At 35.1% G+C, this 16,379-nt stretch overlaps 1 protein-coding gene across 1 annotated transcript in view; it reads right to left on the reverse strand.

Moving 5' to 3' along the window:
• Positions 1–16,379, reverse strand: part of Abca5 (ATP binding cassette subfamily A member 5) — a 68,694-nt gene that overhangs the window by 42,377 nt on the left and 9,938 nt on the right. Inside the window, exons 3-11 of the mRNA XM_090350195.1 lie at positions 15,328–15,447; positions 13,466–13,670; positions 11,972–12,133; positions 9,770–9,858; positions 9,266–9,495; positions 7,137–7,278; positions 4,515–4,703; positions 2,742–2,889; positions 928–1,096 (exon numbers count right to left, since the gene is read on the reverse strand). Of these exons, the coding sequence (XP_090206321.1) occupies positions 928–1,096; positions 2,742–2,889; positions 4,515–4,703; positions 7,137–7,278; positions 9,266–9,495; positions 9,770–9,858; positions 11,972–12,133; positions 13,466–13,670; positions 15,328–15,429 (1,436 nt within the window). The 5' untranslated portion in view covers positions 15,430–15,447. The remainder of the gene's footprint in view (positions 1–927; positions 1,097–2,741; positions 2,890–4,514; positions 4,704–7,136; positions 7,279–9,265; positions 9,496–9,769; positions 9,859–11,971; positions 12,134–13,465; positions 13,671–15,327; positions 15,448–16,379) is intronic.

The raw sequence follows: 16,379 nt of genomic DNA on the forward strand, positions 1-16,379 counted from the left end.
TTTCATTTTAGTCAACCAAGTAAGAGCTTTTTTTTTTTTTTTTGTGGTTCATGGGCGTTGTTCCTGAGCTCTTCAGCTCAAGGCTACCTTGAGTGAGCCAAGCCCCACTTCCCATTTTTCTAGAGGTTAACTGGAGATAAGAGTCTCTGGTCTTTTTGTGCCAGGCTGGCTTTGAACCTTGATCCTCAGGTCTCAGTCTCCTGAGTAACTAGGATTACAGGTATGAGCCATCACGCCTGGCTCCTAGTAAGAGCTGTAAGCAGCCTAATTACAAAAATACTGGGTCTTTTTTCTTTTAAAATTTCCATTAAATTACAAAATTTCAAAATTAGCAAAATGCTAATTAGAAAAGCTAACACTATCTGGTGTGATTCATTATATACACAGTAAGAGTAGATAAAATAGGCCTTTTCAGAGTATCCAGCCCCAACTTTATCCTAAAAGGTTTCAAAGAAAATAATTTAAAAGAGAAGTAGGTAGCCAGGTGCAGTGGCTCACACCTGTAATCCTAGCTACTCAGGAGGCTGAGATCTGAGGATCACGGTTCAAAGACAGCCCGGGCACTAAAGCACTAAAGTCCATGAGACTCTTATCTCCAACTAACCACTAAAATATCTGAAGTGGCACTGTGTCTCAAGGGGTTGGGCAGTAGCCTTGAGCTGAAGAGCTCAGGGACAACGCCCAGGCCTAGGGTTCAAGCCCCATGACCAAAAAACAAAAAAAGAAAGAAAAAAGAAAAGAAAAATAGGGCAGAAGTTTGACTGAGCACTAGCTGAGCAAGCAAGCCAAGAAAGTTCAAAAAGGCTTCTCAATTAAATACTAAATCTAAGATATCATACTTATAAATATATTTCAGGGATAACATTTAAATATGACGCCTTTGCACCAGCTATTCTTTCACATATACTGCTAAAAACTAAATCATACCTTATGGCTTCTTTTCCAATAAATTCTGAAGAAACAGGCTCAACAATTTCACTAAAACTAATATTTCCATTAATATTGCCTTCTGATAACTCTTTATAATTTCTTTTGCTCTTTGACCAATATGATGGTTTTAGAAAATATAAAGATGATCTCCTTAAGCCAAATTCCCCTGAAAAGCAAAAATGAAAGAATGAATTACAAATTAGATGGAAAAGAAAAACTTAAATCATATATATAGTAGATGAACTGTAAATCTAGTCAGTCTTAATTAATTCTAATCTTAAAAGCCATATGGGATTACAAGTTACCATATAAAATAGGCCCGAGAGCAGGGTAGCAGTGGCTCACGTGTATAATTCTAGATACTGACAAGGATGAGGATTGAAGTTGGAAGCCAACCTGGGCAGAAATATCCTCAAGACACTTTTTTTTTGTCAGTCATGGGACTTGAACTCTGGGCCTGGGCATTGTCCCTTATCTCTTCAGCTCAACGTTACCACCCTACCCCTTGAACCACAGTGCCACTTCCGGTTTTCTGGTGGTTAACTAGAGAGAAGGGTCTCCTAGACTTCAGCGCCTGTGTTCAGCTGGCTTTGAACCACGATCCTCATATCTCAGCCTCCTGAGTAGCTAGGATTACAGGAGTGAGCCACTAAGCCCGGCTATCAAGACTCTTATCTCCTGTTACCAATGAAAAGCCAGAATTAAAGTATGGCTCAAGTGGCAGAGTGCTAGCCGTTTTTTTTTTTTTAAAAAAAAAGAAAGAAAGAAAGAAAAAAGAAAGAGAACAAAAAGAAAGAACAAACGAACGAAAGAAAAAAGAAAGAGAACAGAAAGAAAGATGAAAAAAGAAAGAGAACAGAAAGAGAGAAAGAAAGAAAGAGAACAGAAAGAAAGAAAGAAAGAAGAAAGAAAGAAAGAAAGAAAGAAAAAGAGAAAGAAAGAAAAAGAGAAAGGAAGAAGCAAAGGTGAGGCCCTGAATTGGAGCCCTAAGTACTGACACAAAAAGATAGGTCTAGGATATAGAAAAAAAGCAATGAGGAATTAGAAGGAAAAGAAAAAGAGATGTTAAGATACTATATATACACAGAAAGAAATGAAGGGAGGCAGCAGAAGGTACAAGAATACTTCATAGTTTTTGACCTCAGAGGGTAAGACAATACTTCACTTAAAAAAAAAACAACAACAAAAACAAAGAAAAACCATTGAATTAAGAAGTTCATGAGAGGGCTGAGAGCATGGCCTAGTGGTAGAGTGCTTGCCTAGCATGCATGAAGACATGGGTTCGATTCCTCAGTACCACATATGGAGAATAAAGCCCGAAGTGGTGCTGTGGCTCAAATGGAAAAGCACTAACCTTCAGAAATTTCAAGGAAAGTACCTAGACCCTGAGTTCAAGCCCCAAGACTATCAAAAAAAAAAAAAGTTCACTAGGAACTTCAGGTTTTTAAAATAATTTTTGTTTTATTTTGTTTTGCCATTCTTCAGCTCTGCTGAACTCAGGGCCTGGGCACTATCCTGAACTTCTCTCTTTGCTCAACGCTTGCACTCTACCAAATGAGTCCAGCACCACTTCTGCCTTTTTCTGTTTATGTGGTACTGAGAAACTAAACACAGGGCTTCATGTATGCTAGACAAGCACTCTACCACTAAGCCACATTCTCAGCCTTGAAATAAACATTTGTCCTTAATTTCACTAAAAATGGCAAAAAGTGAAGGTATAAAATATAAACACTTAAAATTAAATAAAGTTCACACTGTGTAGGAGGAAAAACCCCTAACACAAAAATAAAATTTAATAACTTACTGCCTACCTGGAATGACTTGATCAAGATAGACAGCAAGGAGAACATAGAATATGCTATTAAGTGCTAGCATGATCATAGTAATAATTAGAGGATATGGGCCTTCAGTCAAATTAGAAAACAAAGCACCTTCATTAAAGTCTTCTAAATGCATGACCTAGAAAACAGAAACACCAACTTTATTACATAAAGATAATTAAAACAAGCAAAAGCAAACAGTACTTACTGTATCATGTCCAGAGTGAAAGCAACCAAAGTGAGCCTTCTGATAGATTAATTAGCAATACAAATCAATTAAAACAATAATAGACTACACCAAATTGAAGTTTATCATAACAACTCCTTTCAAGCATTATTTTCATTCTGTGCCTCTTAAAATTATATACATCAATGCCTGGGAATTTAATTCTAATTCAATGACTAGTATGAAATCAAAGTGTGGTGTGAATAGTAAGTATGGCAAACAAAATTTCAGCCACAATGAGAGTCAAGTAAACTGAATAATGGAGGATAACACTGTGGTGTTATCTCCCCATATTTGAAAAAAGAAAGGTCTTGTGCTTAACTACCCACTTCAACACTACAGTCTGACATATCCATTATAAATATATGTGAAGGGAAAGAAAGAAATGTTTTGGAGGTTAAGGCCTCATTTAGGTCCTTGCTCTGTCATACGTGAATAAACTTTAATTATACCACCCCAAATTTTAATTTTTTCATCTAACAAATTGAAATTATTTTAAGATACTGATAGGGTCTCTTAAGAAAAAGCTACTACAGTTCAACTTCTCCCCAAAAGGGGGTATTTTCCACTTGGCTTTCAAAATGTGTAACAACAGCTTTTAGAATTCAAATAATTAAGAAAATTTTATAGACTATCTTAAATTAGCCTCACATTGATTCTTGGTCTTTTAGCCAAGATTAAGTATGAATTTTGTCTTACAAACAAAAATCTTCTATTGAACCAACCAGTATAACTATAACTTTTATAAGAAGACAGTGTAGGCCAGGCACCAGTGGCTCACTCCTGTAATCTTAACTACTCAGCAGGCTGATTTCTGAGGATCATGGTTAAAAGCCAACCTGGGCAGGAAAGTCCAAGAGACTGTTAGCTCCAATTAACCACCAAAAAGTGGAGCTGTGGCTCATGTGGTAGAGTGTTACCCTTTAAAAAAAAAAAAGAGCTCAGGGACACTACACTTAAGCCCTGAGATCAAACAGTAGAACATCACGAAAAACGATTTCCTTATTTATATGTTAGACAAATTTATGTTCTATCATATGAAAGTTCCTCGTATGGTTTTTTAACTTAGAAACTAGCTAAACCTGCCAGGAAAAATAAATATTAAATTATAAATCTAAATATTACTTAGATAAATGACAATTCTATGAGGCACAGACCAATAAGACCACCAGGCCTTGATATTTTACCTGCAACAACTTTTTTCTGTTTCATGCAGGCATTAACCTGAGATAAATTTATAAGTGGAAGCAATAGGGCAATCTTAAGTGAATGGCTTCTAACAGACCAAATAATTACTGCAACAGATTACTAAAATGCACTAAAACAAATAGTAAAGAACTTATAAATAAAACATTTAATTGAGAGTTTAAAATTGGAGAAATTATAAATAAAATCAAACATAAAGTGTATTCTATTAGACTTTACTATGTTAAATTTAATTTATTTTTTGCAAATCAAAGGCATTATTCATGATGGTATGCTACATCAAATATAAAAGAAAATATTTGGCAAATATAGGATCATTTATTATTACCTACCTGTGCAATACCAATCAAAAAAGTACACTGACAGAAGGGACTTAAAAGCCAAACTAATGACTTGGGAAAACTTTCCATAAGGACTATCAAAAGGCCAACAAATCCAAAAGCCACAGTGACAAAAAATTCAACTATTCCCACATGTTTTGATTTTTTAAAAAGTGGTGTCAGCATTAAAGCAAAAAATACCTGTAAAACATACACATTAAGGTTAATTCATTGTTCATATACACTGATATGAGAATAAAATTAAATTTTTCTCATGAAAGAACAAGTCATTAAAATATATTCCCTACACAGGTATACGTATATATATGTACATAAGGAACATGATTCAAACTATAGTACTATTTAGGGGAATAAGCAGGAGCAGAAAAAGACTGGAGGTGAATAATATTGAAATACATAGAAACTATGTATGAAGATAGAGTAAGAAATGTCAATGGAAGCTGTAGATCAATAAAAGTCTAGGGAAGAGAGAAACAGAAGAGATTTATTCTGATTAAAATATAACATATGCATATCTGAAATACTATGGTAAAGCCCTTGGGTGGCCCACCCTGAAAAAAAAAGAATGACAAGTAAACAAGGCTCTACAGGTAAACAGGTGTCAGCAGGAGAGGGAAGGGTAAAAGGAGAGGGTGAATGAGTATAAATGTGGTAAAAGTGCTTTCTATGAAATTGCTTTTGAAGGGAAGAGGGGGTGAGAAACAGTGATAGATACGTGTGTTTGACTGGATTAGCATACATGGTACCCATGTATGGAAATGTCACAATGAAATCCTCCCTTGTTCAGCTACTATAGGCAAGATTTTATTTTCACATAAGTAATGATATTATTTACTTTTTTCATCTAACAAATATTAAAGATAGTAAGCATAACTAGACCTACACGGTAGAAACTATAACAAGCCATGTGCTTCTGCAGTTAAATACATGACAATACATCAATAAGCTTTTAAATGTGATTCCTTTTTTTTTGGTCAGTTGTGGGGCTTAAAATTCTGGGCCTGGGCGCTATCCATAAGCTCTTCAACTCAAGGCTCTATCACTTAAATCACAGCACCACTTCCACTTTTCTGGTGGTTAATTGAAGATCACAGTCTCACTGTCTTTAGTGCTTGGGCTGGCTCTGAACTGAGATCCTTAGATCTCAGCCTCTTGAGCTGAGCCACCAGCTTACCAGATGTAAGCCACTAGTACCTGGATCCACTATTTTTTTTTTTTTTTGTGGGTCATGGGGCTTGAACTCAGCCTGGGCTCTGTCTCTGAGCTCTTCAGCTCAAGGTTACAGCCCTATCCCTGGGCCTGGGCATTGTCCCTGAGCTCTTCAGCACAAGCCTATCACTGTACCCCATGAGCCACAGCCCCACTTCCCATTTTCAAGTCATTAATTGGAGATAATACTCTCATGGACCTTAGTGTCCAGGTTGGCTTTGAAACTGATCCTCAGATCTCAGGCTTCCTGAGTAGCTAGGATTAAAGGCGTGAGCCACCGTGTCTGGTTCAAGAATCACTTTTTAAACTCAATATAATTATATTTAGAGGTACATGAAGGACTTTTTTTTGTAATTTATCATTTCAAAGAGTGGAGGTAATAGTCAAAATATTCACCAACTTTCCAACAGGCACATAAACAAAGGAGTCCCAATGAGAAAGGAGTACTGATAAGAAACTGACTGGTTGGTCATTAACCTGAGCATTCAGCCTACACAAATCAGTGTTAAGACTAAGAGCTACATTTACAAAAATATCTTTAGTCATCCTATTGAATCACAAACTGGAAACAGAATTTCATTAAGGCAAAAAAGGAAAAAGGTCCAATAGTGATAAACAATGTTACACAAGTCATTATATAAAGATAATAATGATCATTTGGGGTGGCTCACACCTGAAATTCTTCCTAGTTACCCAGGAGGCTGAGATCTGAGAATTGCAGTTCAAAGCCAGCCCCAGCACTAAAAAAGGTGTGACTCTTATCTCCAATAAACCACTAGAAAATCGGAAGTGGGGCCGTGGCTCTAGGGGTAGGGTGGTAGCCTTGAGCTGAAAAGCTCAAGGACTGTGCCCAGGCCCAGAGTTCAAGCCATGACCCACTGAAAAAAAAAAAAAAGATAATAATGATCTTATATAACATATAAGAACAAGTTAAATTTAAACTTGAAGACTACTTTAAAAAAACTTTTCTAAAAAATATAGAAGTACAATGATGTTATGTCATCTATTTTTAAGTTATTTATCAGTAACTTAGTAACAATATATCTTTGGTGGGGAACTGATAGTAAGTAGAGCAAAGAAAAAGACTTTTCTGAGGGCTGGGAATGTGGCTTAGTGATAGAATGCTTGCCTAGCACGCATGAAGTCCTGGGTTTAATTTCCCAATACCAAAAAGGCAGAAAAAGCTAGAGGAAGCCCTCTGGCACAAGTGTTAGGGTGCTAACCTTAAGCAAAAGAAGCTCAGAGACAGTGTTCAGTCCCAATGCTTAGCAAAAAACAAAAACAAAGACTTTGCCATATTACCAACTATTTAACATTCCACTCCTTCACTGACAATGTGAAAATATTTACACAGAGACTGTATAACTAATGTAAGCTAATTTAAAACTACTTAAAAAAACTTACAGATGATAATCCATACAGGAAAAAGAGTAGAAATATTACAAAACTGCTACTTTGAGGGAATAATGAAGAAGCTGTTGCAATGACTGACATTAGAAGGGACATGAGGAAAATCAAGCTTGCATACAGAAGCACCCACGATAGCCTAAAAATGAGAATGCACAAACATTTATAATCAAACACATGGGGATTAGCAGCTAAAAAATCAGTCCAAACAAAACTTCAAATTCATTTTAGTCATCTTATTATTAACCATATTTTTGTGTTTTGTATATTGAAAATTAACACTTAAAAGTAATTACAAATATAGTGTTTTATTGATTAAAAAATCAATTTGGAGTAAAATCATCTTACAGAACCAAAATAATTTTAGCAATAGTAGAAGTACACAATTAATTTAAGTTAAATATTCTCAAAAATCCAATAATGTTTATCCCTGATTTGCTTAATATGCAGTTTAATGAGTCAATGTATTGGCTTTTTGTTTTTTGATCCGTTGTGGGACTTGAACTCTGGTCTGGACATTGTCCCTGAGCTCTTAGAAGCTCAAGGCTAATGCCCTACCCTTGAGTGACTGTGTCATTTTCAGTTTTCTGGTGGTTAATTGGAGATAAGAGTCTTTCTGTCTTTAGTGCCCAGGCTGGCTTTGAACTGAGATCCTCAGATCTCAGCCTCCTGCGTAACTAGGATTACAAGCATGAGCCATGGCACTCAGCTTATAATAGCATTTCTTAAGGAATATACTATACTTAAATTGCTGATGCCTTTGCTATGGTAAACAATCAGAGCTCTTTGCAAATCAATGATATAATTACTATTTTTACACAGTGCAAGGTGTTGATAAACAAGAGCAATAACAAAAAAAATATTTTATATCAAGATTTCTTCTTTAAGTCAGAAATCAATGGAATTGCTACAGCATTTAATGTAATGTAATTTTATCTTTTCAGATAGCATCTTATCTTTTTCAGATGGCAGGTTATGACTTAATACATGATATTATGAAGTAATAATATCATATGTGGTAAAAAGCAAGCAAATTAACAAAATTTAATACATTTTACAGAGACAAGACTTGGGTATTTGATAGACAGATTTGCCTAAATTCATCCAGCTATTTCCCCATCAAGGAATAATCCAATGTATCTTAAATACCCCATTTCCAAAATTAAAAAAAGAAAGCTACCCAAAAAATAAAGAAAATACATTACACACAATATCTCATTATGTAAAGTGCTATCATTATCAGATTAGGCTAAGTAGAATAAACTTTTCAAATAGTTTTAAACATACATACAGAATATAATAGGGGGCTTTTTGGTGGGATTTTTTTTCCATTTGGAGACAGGGTCTTGCTATTTATCCAGGCTTACCTGAAACTCAGTCCCCACGTCTTAGGGCTGGGCTTAGAGGTGTAAATCACCACACCTCAGAAATACATACAAATGTGTCTATAAAATTATAATTGCACAAAAACAATGTTAAAGCTCACAAGCTTATTTTATGTGTCTGCTCTACAAATTTATCTTCACTGATCAAAAAGAGCCTCATTTTTCAGGAGGAAAGAAGTCCAGAAATGGCTTATGTAGACTTTTAAAGTATTTAACTAATTGTTCAGTATCATGTATGCACTAGATCAGGGAAGGAGATAATCAGCAAATATCTAGATGTCTCAGGTCTCCTATCTTCAGTGCAATGAAACAGAACATGCTTCATAAGTTTAACAAAAACATAAAACAGATTTTAAAGGTATCGTTAGCTGAGTGCAGTGGCTCATGCCTGTAATTCTAGCTACTCAGGAGGCTGAAATCTGAGGATCAAGGTCCAAAGCCAGCCTGGGCACTAAAGTCCATGAGACTCTTATCTCCAGTGAACCACTAGAAAACTGTAAGTGGTGCTGTGGCTCAAGGGGTAGGGCAGTAGCCTTGAGCTGAATCGCTCAGGGACAACACCCAGACCCAGAGTTCAAGCCCCATGACTGACAAGAAAGAAAAGAAAAGAAAAGAAAAGAAAAGAAAAGAAAAGAAAAGAAAAGAAAAGAGTACCTCATCAGTAGACTAATAACTCTGAAGAGCTATAAGATTTTAATATAATTGTAAGTTTTATTGAATAATAAGCTTTTGATAACATACCAAAATGCAGTGTCATGAAGTCCCATTATCTTTAAAAATTCCTTTAACTTTTTTTCTTTTTCTGCTACAATATGAATTGCCAAAAAGTATCCAAAAGGTGAAAATGCAATGACTAGGTATATTAATATCACTCCTCGGGGAAAGGTGTCTATTTCTATAATAGCAGTTTCCCCCATAATAATAGCTTTAGTGGACTCCAGCTCCTTCCAAATAGAAACATTGGTCTTCAACTGTAATGAGAAAATATAAAAGCATTCACTTTGTTCTGACAGCCTCTATTTTTACTTTGAACCTGTATTATTGTCACATATCTCTGTATTATACAGTTGTAAGACATTAAGTGGGTTAATATTAGAACATAACTTAGAACCCATATCTAGTAAATGACAACTATTTCTTAAATTAGGATTCAGATAATAAAATACTCATATTCATTAAGTGATATGTACTCAAGGAGAAAGGTTTGTAATTATTAGAATATGGTTTGTTTTTAACCACTTTTACCTCTATGATGGCAGCATCTATGGATGCCTGTAAAACTGTAAACCCTGAGGACCAGTACTGAGCAGCCTCACATGATTTTGAACAGCCAGCTACAGGGAGAAAAATGTGAGAGGTAAGATTTTTTTTTACATTTTTTTATTGTGATTAATAGAAGGGTTACATTATATTCACCAGATAAAAGGTGCATAACTTCACAAACATTGATACTCTTTCTCATGACATGGTCCCAATTTTCCTCCTACCCTCCCCCCCTTATCTTGATTTCCCACCTTCCCTATTCAATTTCAAATAGAGAGGTAAGATTTTGTATATCATGTACGTGCTTCCTTCTAAAGGTTCTGAAGGCTCTTGAGGGCTACCAATCAATAAATCAATAACCTCAATAATCTATAAATCTCTATAGGACCAACAAAAACACATCATTGTCCTTCAAAGACAAATCATATCTCTAATATTCCCAATTTCTTATTCAGAATTTTGGAAAACAATTTAATTTTAGAAAAATATGTAATAATTAATATGTAGATGTCAGTATACTGCTGGTTATGATGACTCAAGACTCAAGACTCTTAGCTACCTTGGAGCCAGGGTTCAGGGGATCACAAACTGAAGCCAGCCCAGGAATAAAGAAAGAACCTATCTGCAAACTGATAAGTGCAAAAACTTTTGACACAGTGGCTCAAGTGGTAGAGCACCTACCCAGCAAGTATAAAGTCCCAAGTTCCAATCCTACTCTCACCAAGCAAAAAAAGGTTTAAAAAATTGGAGCAAGTATAGTAAACTAAATAATTACTCCCAAAGATATCAAGTTCTGATCTCTGATCTCTGAAAATATTCCTTTATATGGAAAAAAGATCTTGGCAGATATAATCAAATTAAGAATTTTTACCTGAGGCAAACATCCTACATTATCTATATGGACCCCAAAAATAGTCACTAGCGTCTGAACAAGAGAGGAAGACGTGACATCCACAGAAGAGAAGACAATGTATCCAGCAAGGCAGAAGACTGAAGTGCTGCTGCCACAAGCCAACGAATGCTGGCAGCCACCAGCAGATGGGAGACACAGAGTGCATCATCCCCTGGAGCCTCTAGATGGAACATGGCCCTATCACATCTTTATTTCCCTCAGCAATCCTTATTTCTGCTTTCTGGGTTCTACACTGTGAGAATATCAGTTTGTGGTGTCTTTAAGTCACTAATTTGTTAATAAGAGAATACCAATTTAATTATTTCTGTTGACTCTTGTTTTCTTGCTATAAAGATACTCTTCAACTTATAATGTGGTTATGTCCTGATAACATTAACATAGGTTGAAATAGGGTTAAGCCAAGCTTACACCTAGCTATTTAGAAGGCTGAGATCTATCTGTAGGTCAATTGGTAGACAGACAGCCTTGAGCAAAAAAGCTAAGGTACAGGGCCTAGATCCCAATTTCAAGCACACATGCACGTACACACATACATACATACATACATCAATAAAATAGGTTCAGTCAAAAATGCATGCAAATGACATAAAAAAAGAAATATTCTCTTTACTTTGTACATCTCACCACTTTGTGCTTCATTTTTAAAATAATACATTTTAATGCAAAAATATTTTAGAATACTGAATGATAAATGAATAAATACATAAATTTGGCTATTTAAATAATTACTTGGAATATATTACTTTCTGTTTTAAGGGTAAGTTATTTCATAAAGACTTTCAGTGTTCACTAGATTCAAGCACAGTCTAGGTTGATTTAAAAAAATACAAATAATTTCCCACAACAGTTTTTGGAATTAAGTCATAAAGTCCATACTGAGCACAATGGCTTTAGTATTAAGTACTAAACATTACGAATGATAATAACTCTTCACAGGTTTGAACAACTGAAGATTGTTTTCCATGTTCCGAATGTAAACTTAATAAAGCTCACTGGTGAAAGACTCAGATTTTGCATGCTTGTACATATTGTAAGTGAAAAGAATTACATAAAAGAAACAGGTCATATACACTTTACATTAAAATAAAAAGGGTTGTTACATAAATAATTTTACAAGGTATCTTTGTGTATTCATAATGTTTTTATACTACACTCTGAACGGTTTCCATTTTGAACAGTTGAAAATATCAAATCTGGATCTCACCTAATTTTACACATAAAACTAAGAGCAAAAACAAGCACTTAATAAACTTCAGTAATTAGATAATTACCTCTTGAATCCATATAAATGGAAGACACTGGAATCATATCGGGAAAGAAACGGAGTTCATAGGACATCAAGTCTTTGAAAACCACACCTACAAAGTTGCTGGACTTAAAATGACTAGATGCTACCATTTCTTTCTCACTTGCATACTTCTCAGTGATTATATCTATAAAATAAAACAATGCAATTAACTCATAAATGTTTTATTTTTTAATTTTTATTTAAACTGTATTTTTTTGTCTTTTCTTTTTTGGTACTGGGGATCAAACCCAGGACATTGCACTTGCTAGGCAAGGACAAGTGCTCTGCTACTGAGATACATCCCAGTCCCTCATAAATATTTTCTATAAATAGAGTAAATTGATTTTATAATTATAGTTAGTAAAAGGATTATTTTATATGTACTTTATTGTATTCTCTCCCTTAGAAAAGAAGATAATTCTAAGAAAATATTTCTGAATAACTTAAAAAATGCCATTTTATACTCAGCTCTCATTTTATACATAAATTATGTATCTGTATAGCATACAAGATATGAATGTGATAAAGCATAGTGTAAAATACACAGATCTATTTTACCAAGAGCTTGCTATTTCTTGAATCTCAATGGCTTCTAATAAATTTTACTGTTGAGTAGTTCTGACACCATGTCCACTGTGTATGTTAACTGACAACAATCCATAGTCAGACAGCTTAATCTTAAGATTTGCAGTAAAAATTCATTCCATACATATGTACTTTATTTTAAAATGTCCAAAAAATACAGCATATAAAAATATATGACATACATCACCAAGAACATAAATTAGTGTTTCACAAAACTACTAGGAAGCAGAACTAAATGTTTTAATATTTTTGCAAAGCTAGCTTTTGGCAAGACAATATATTTCTCAGTGTTAAAAATATCAGTTACAGGACTGGGAAAGTGACTTAGTGATGAAGTGCTCACCTAGCATGCATGAAGTCCTGGGTTCAATTCCTCAGGACTGTATAAACAGAAAAGGCCAGAAGTGGCACTGTGGCTCAAGTGGTAGAGTGTTAGCCTTGAACAAAAGAAGCCCAGGGACAGTGACCAGACCCTTAGTTCAAGCCCCAGGACTGGCAAAAAAAAAATTAGTTACAGCTGAGTGATGGTATTGGGTCTGTAATCCTAGCTATTCAGGAGGCTGAGATCTGAGGATCATAGTTCAAAACCAACCCAGGCAGGAAAGTCCACGAGACTCTTATCTCCAATCAATCACCAGAAAGCTGGAAGTGGAGCTGTAGCTCAGAGTAGTAAAGTGCTAGCCTTGAGCACAAAAAAAATCTCAGGAACAGTGCCAGGCTCTGAGTTCAAGCCCCATGGCTGACCAAAAAATAAATAATAAATAAATAAATTTACATATACGTATGTTACTCATAAAGCAAGCCAATCAATATTGAAGAGAATTCATGTTATATAATGTATATTATATATAAGATACATAAATATAATAATACATATACAAGATAAAAATACCATCTTGAAGGTGATCTGTAGATACTCTCTGCATGATGTCACTTGTAATATTAGTCACTGGAGTGTATCCAAGAATAAGGTTAGAAAGAATAGACTTGTCCATAGGGTTAAGTTCTGTATCAGGTACTTCTCCATATTTCTTATTTGGATGCATCATACTAATTAATATTAACCAAAATAAAAAAAACAGTGGAAAAAGAATTTCCTATAATAAAAGAAACAAAGTATAGTGATAACAGCAAATCAAGGTCTTTATGCAAGTAATATAGTATTATTATGTACAAAAGATTATCCCAAAAGAACTAGAATATTGAGCATGCTATCAAATTCAATAGGAACATTATACGATTTTTGCTTTATATTCAGTTCTGCTGAGGTATTTTAAGACTCAAGTTACACAAAATGGTGACATAAAATGTAATATTTAATTATCTTAATAATAAAAATACACTAATGCATATTCTGTTGGAGTAAATTGTAACAACTCTACACACATACCACAAAAACATACAAATCATACTTTAATAATATATGTCTTTTGAAATAAAACAAGCAAACTTGTTGGGGGCGCTATTTCTTAGAAGAAAGCGAGTAGAGTGTGGCACTAAGGGTAAAATGGAGTTCAAAATAATATAAATGTGTAAAGATAAAACAATGAAATCCCCCCCACCGTGTAACTGATAACAAGCTAACAAAATATATTTTACTTATAAATAATAATTTCTAAATTCATACAACCATATTCAATTAAGTTCTATGATTAGCTTTGGTAGGGATGAACTACTATTTATCTGCTAGTTTCAGGAGAAAATAATATTTCTGCTCATTGACATTATTAGTAGCTGGTTAACTAGACTTCTTACTTTGTTTTACCCAAAGCAATCCACGCTGGGGAATATATCTGTTATGTCATGTAATATTTTCTCAATCTAAACATAAAGTTGTGATGCATAAAATTATAGACTGAAGCCAGGTGCTGGTGGCTCACATCTGTAATCCTACCTATTCAGGAGGCTGAGATCTGAGGATTGCAATTTGAAGCCAGCCTGGACAGAAAAGTCTATGAGACTCTTATCTCTAACAAACAACTCAGAAAAAGGTGGAAATGATGCTGTGGTTCAAATGGTAGAGTACTAGCCTTGAGAAAAAGAAACTCAGGACAATACCTAGGTTCTGATTTTAAGCCCCAGGATTTGCCAAAAAGAAAGAAAGAAAGAAAAAACAAAACTAGAATGACAGAAAGATATGTGAATACTGAGAAACACATATCTAGGATTCAAAATTAAGTACTTATACAAGAAATTAACTAAATTTAGGGCCGAGAGTTTGGCCTAGTGGTAGAGTGCTTGCCTAGCATGCACGAAGCTCTGGGTTCAGTTCCTCAGTACGATATACATAGAAAAAAAGCCAGAAGTGGTGCTGTGGCTTATATGGTAGATCTCTAGCCCAAGAACAGTGCTCAGACCCTAAATTCAAGCCCCAGGACTGGAAAAAAAAAATTAACATAGGATAACAATGGGTACCTTTCCCACGCTAATATAATGAACACAATAAGCTTTTATTTTACAAAGCAAAGGAAATAAAATTGTAATAAAAATTTCCGCGGTGGCTCAGGAGGCTGAAATGGGAGGATTGCAGTTCAAAGCCAGCATGGGCACTAAAGAACATGAGATTCTTATCTCCAATTAATCATTAGAAAACAGGAAGTGGGGCTATGGCTCAAGGGGTAGGGTGGTAGCCTTGAGCTGAAGAGCTCAGAGACAGTGCCCAGGCCCAGAGTTCAAGTCACATGACTACAAAAAAAAATAGAAAGCAAAACTTATAAACTACAAAAGGCATAATAAAGTAGTATTCTGACTTACCTGAACACTACTTTTTTTAGTCCTACATTTAATCAGATAGTTCTTCAATAGAAGTGTTCTGGTCTGTCTCCAAACTCCCACCTCCCTAATTGCAGTGGCCATGTTTTCTGGATGACCTTACTTAAAAAGAAAATAACAAATCAGCTTTAAACCATACAGTGAATCACATAGTCTCTTTCTTTTTTTCTTTTTGCCAGTCCTGGGTCTTGAATTCAGGCCCTGGGCACTTTCCCTGAGCTGCTTTTTTGCTCAAGGCTAACACTCTACCACTTAGCCACAGTGCCACTTCCAGCCTTTTTTGTTTATACGGTATTGAGGAATTGAACCTAAGGTTTTATGCACGCTGGGTAAGCACTCTATCAATAATGCACATCTCCAGCCCAAATCACATAGTCTTTTTAATGGCAATAATACACAGATGCTCTGGTCCTACCTAGATAAGATGAATTTAAGCATCTTGCAAACTACCTCTTTTCCCTGGACAGATGCATTGAACAGCTATTTAACAACTATTAAAAGGAAATAACTGGATAAAAGAAAAAGGGAAAGAAGGAGGAGGAAGCCATGTGCTTATACTGTAAGATCCGAGGATCAAGGCTCAAAGCCAGCCCAGGCAGAATGGTCTGTGAGACTTTATATCCAATTAACCACCTGAAAACTGGAAGTAACACTGTGGCTCCAAGTGGTAGAGAACCACTGAAATATCACCACACCAGCAATGAGCTTATGACTTTTGTCTTTGGTAATCCTGAAACTAAACACATAAGAAGTGGACACCAGACTACAGAGGGTGCCAAAAGATAACCTTTATTTCTGGGGTGAGGATTGGGAAAAGTTTTGTCTTAATGCTCAACAAGAATGTATAAAAAAGAATGAAATGCTGGTTTCTGCTACAATGCTGATGGAGCTCCAAAATAACATGTTATGCAAAAGAGGTCAGAATGAAAGGTCAACTATTATGACAATGATACATGAAATTTTCATAATAGATGGTAAGTCCACAGGCAGAATATAGATCCGTGGTTACCATCCAAGGTGATGTATAATATAAT

This window comes from Megascapheus bottae, chromosome 17 (assembly GCF_031878675.1).
Source record: "Megascapheus bottae isolate mThoBot1 chromosome 17, mThoBot2.hap1, whole genome shotgun sequence".
In the NCBI taxonomy this organism is placed as follows: domain Eukaryota; kingdom Metazoa; phylum Chordata; class Mammalia; order Rodentia; family Geomyidae; genus Megascapheus; species Megascapheus bottae.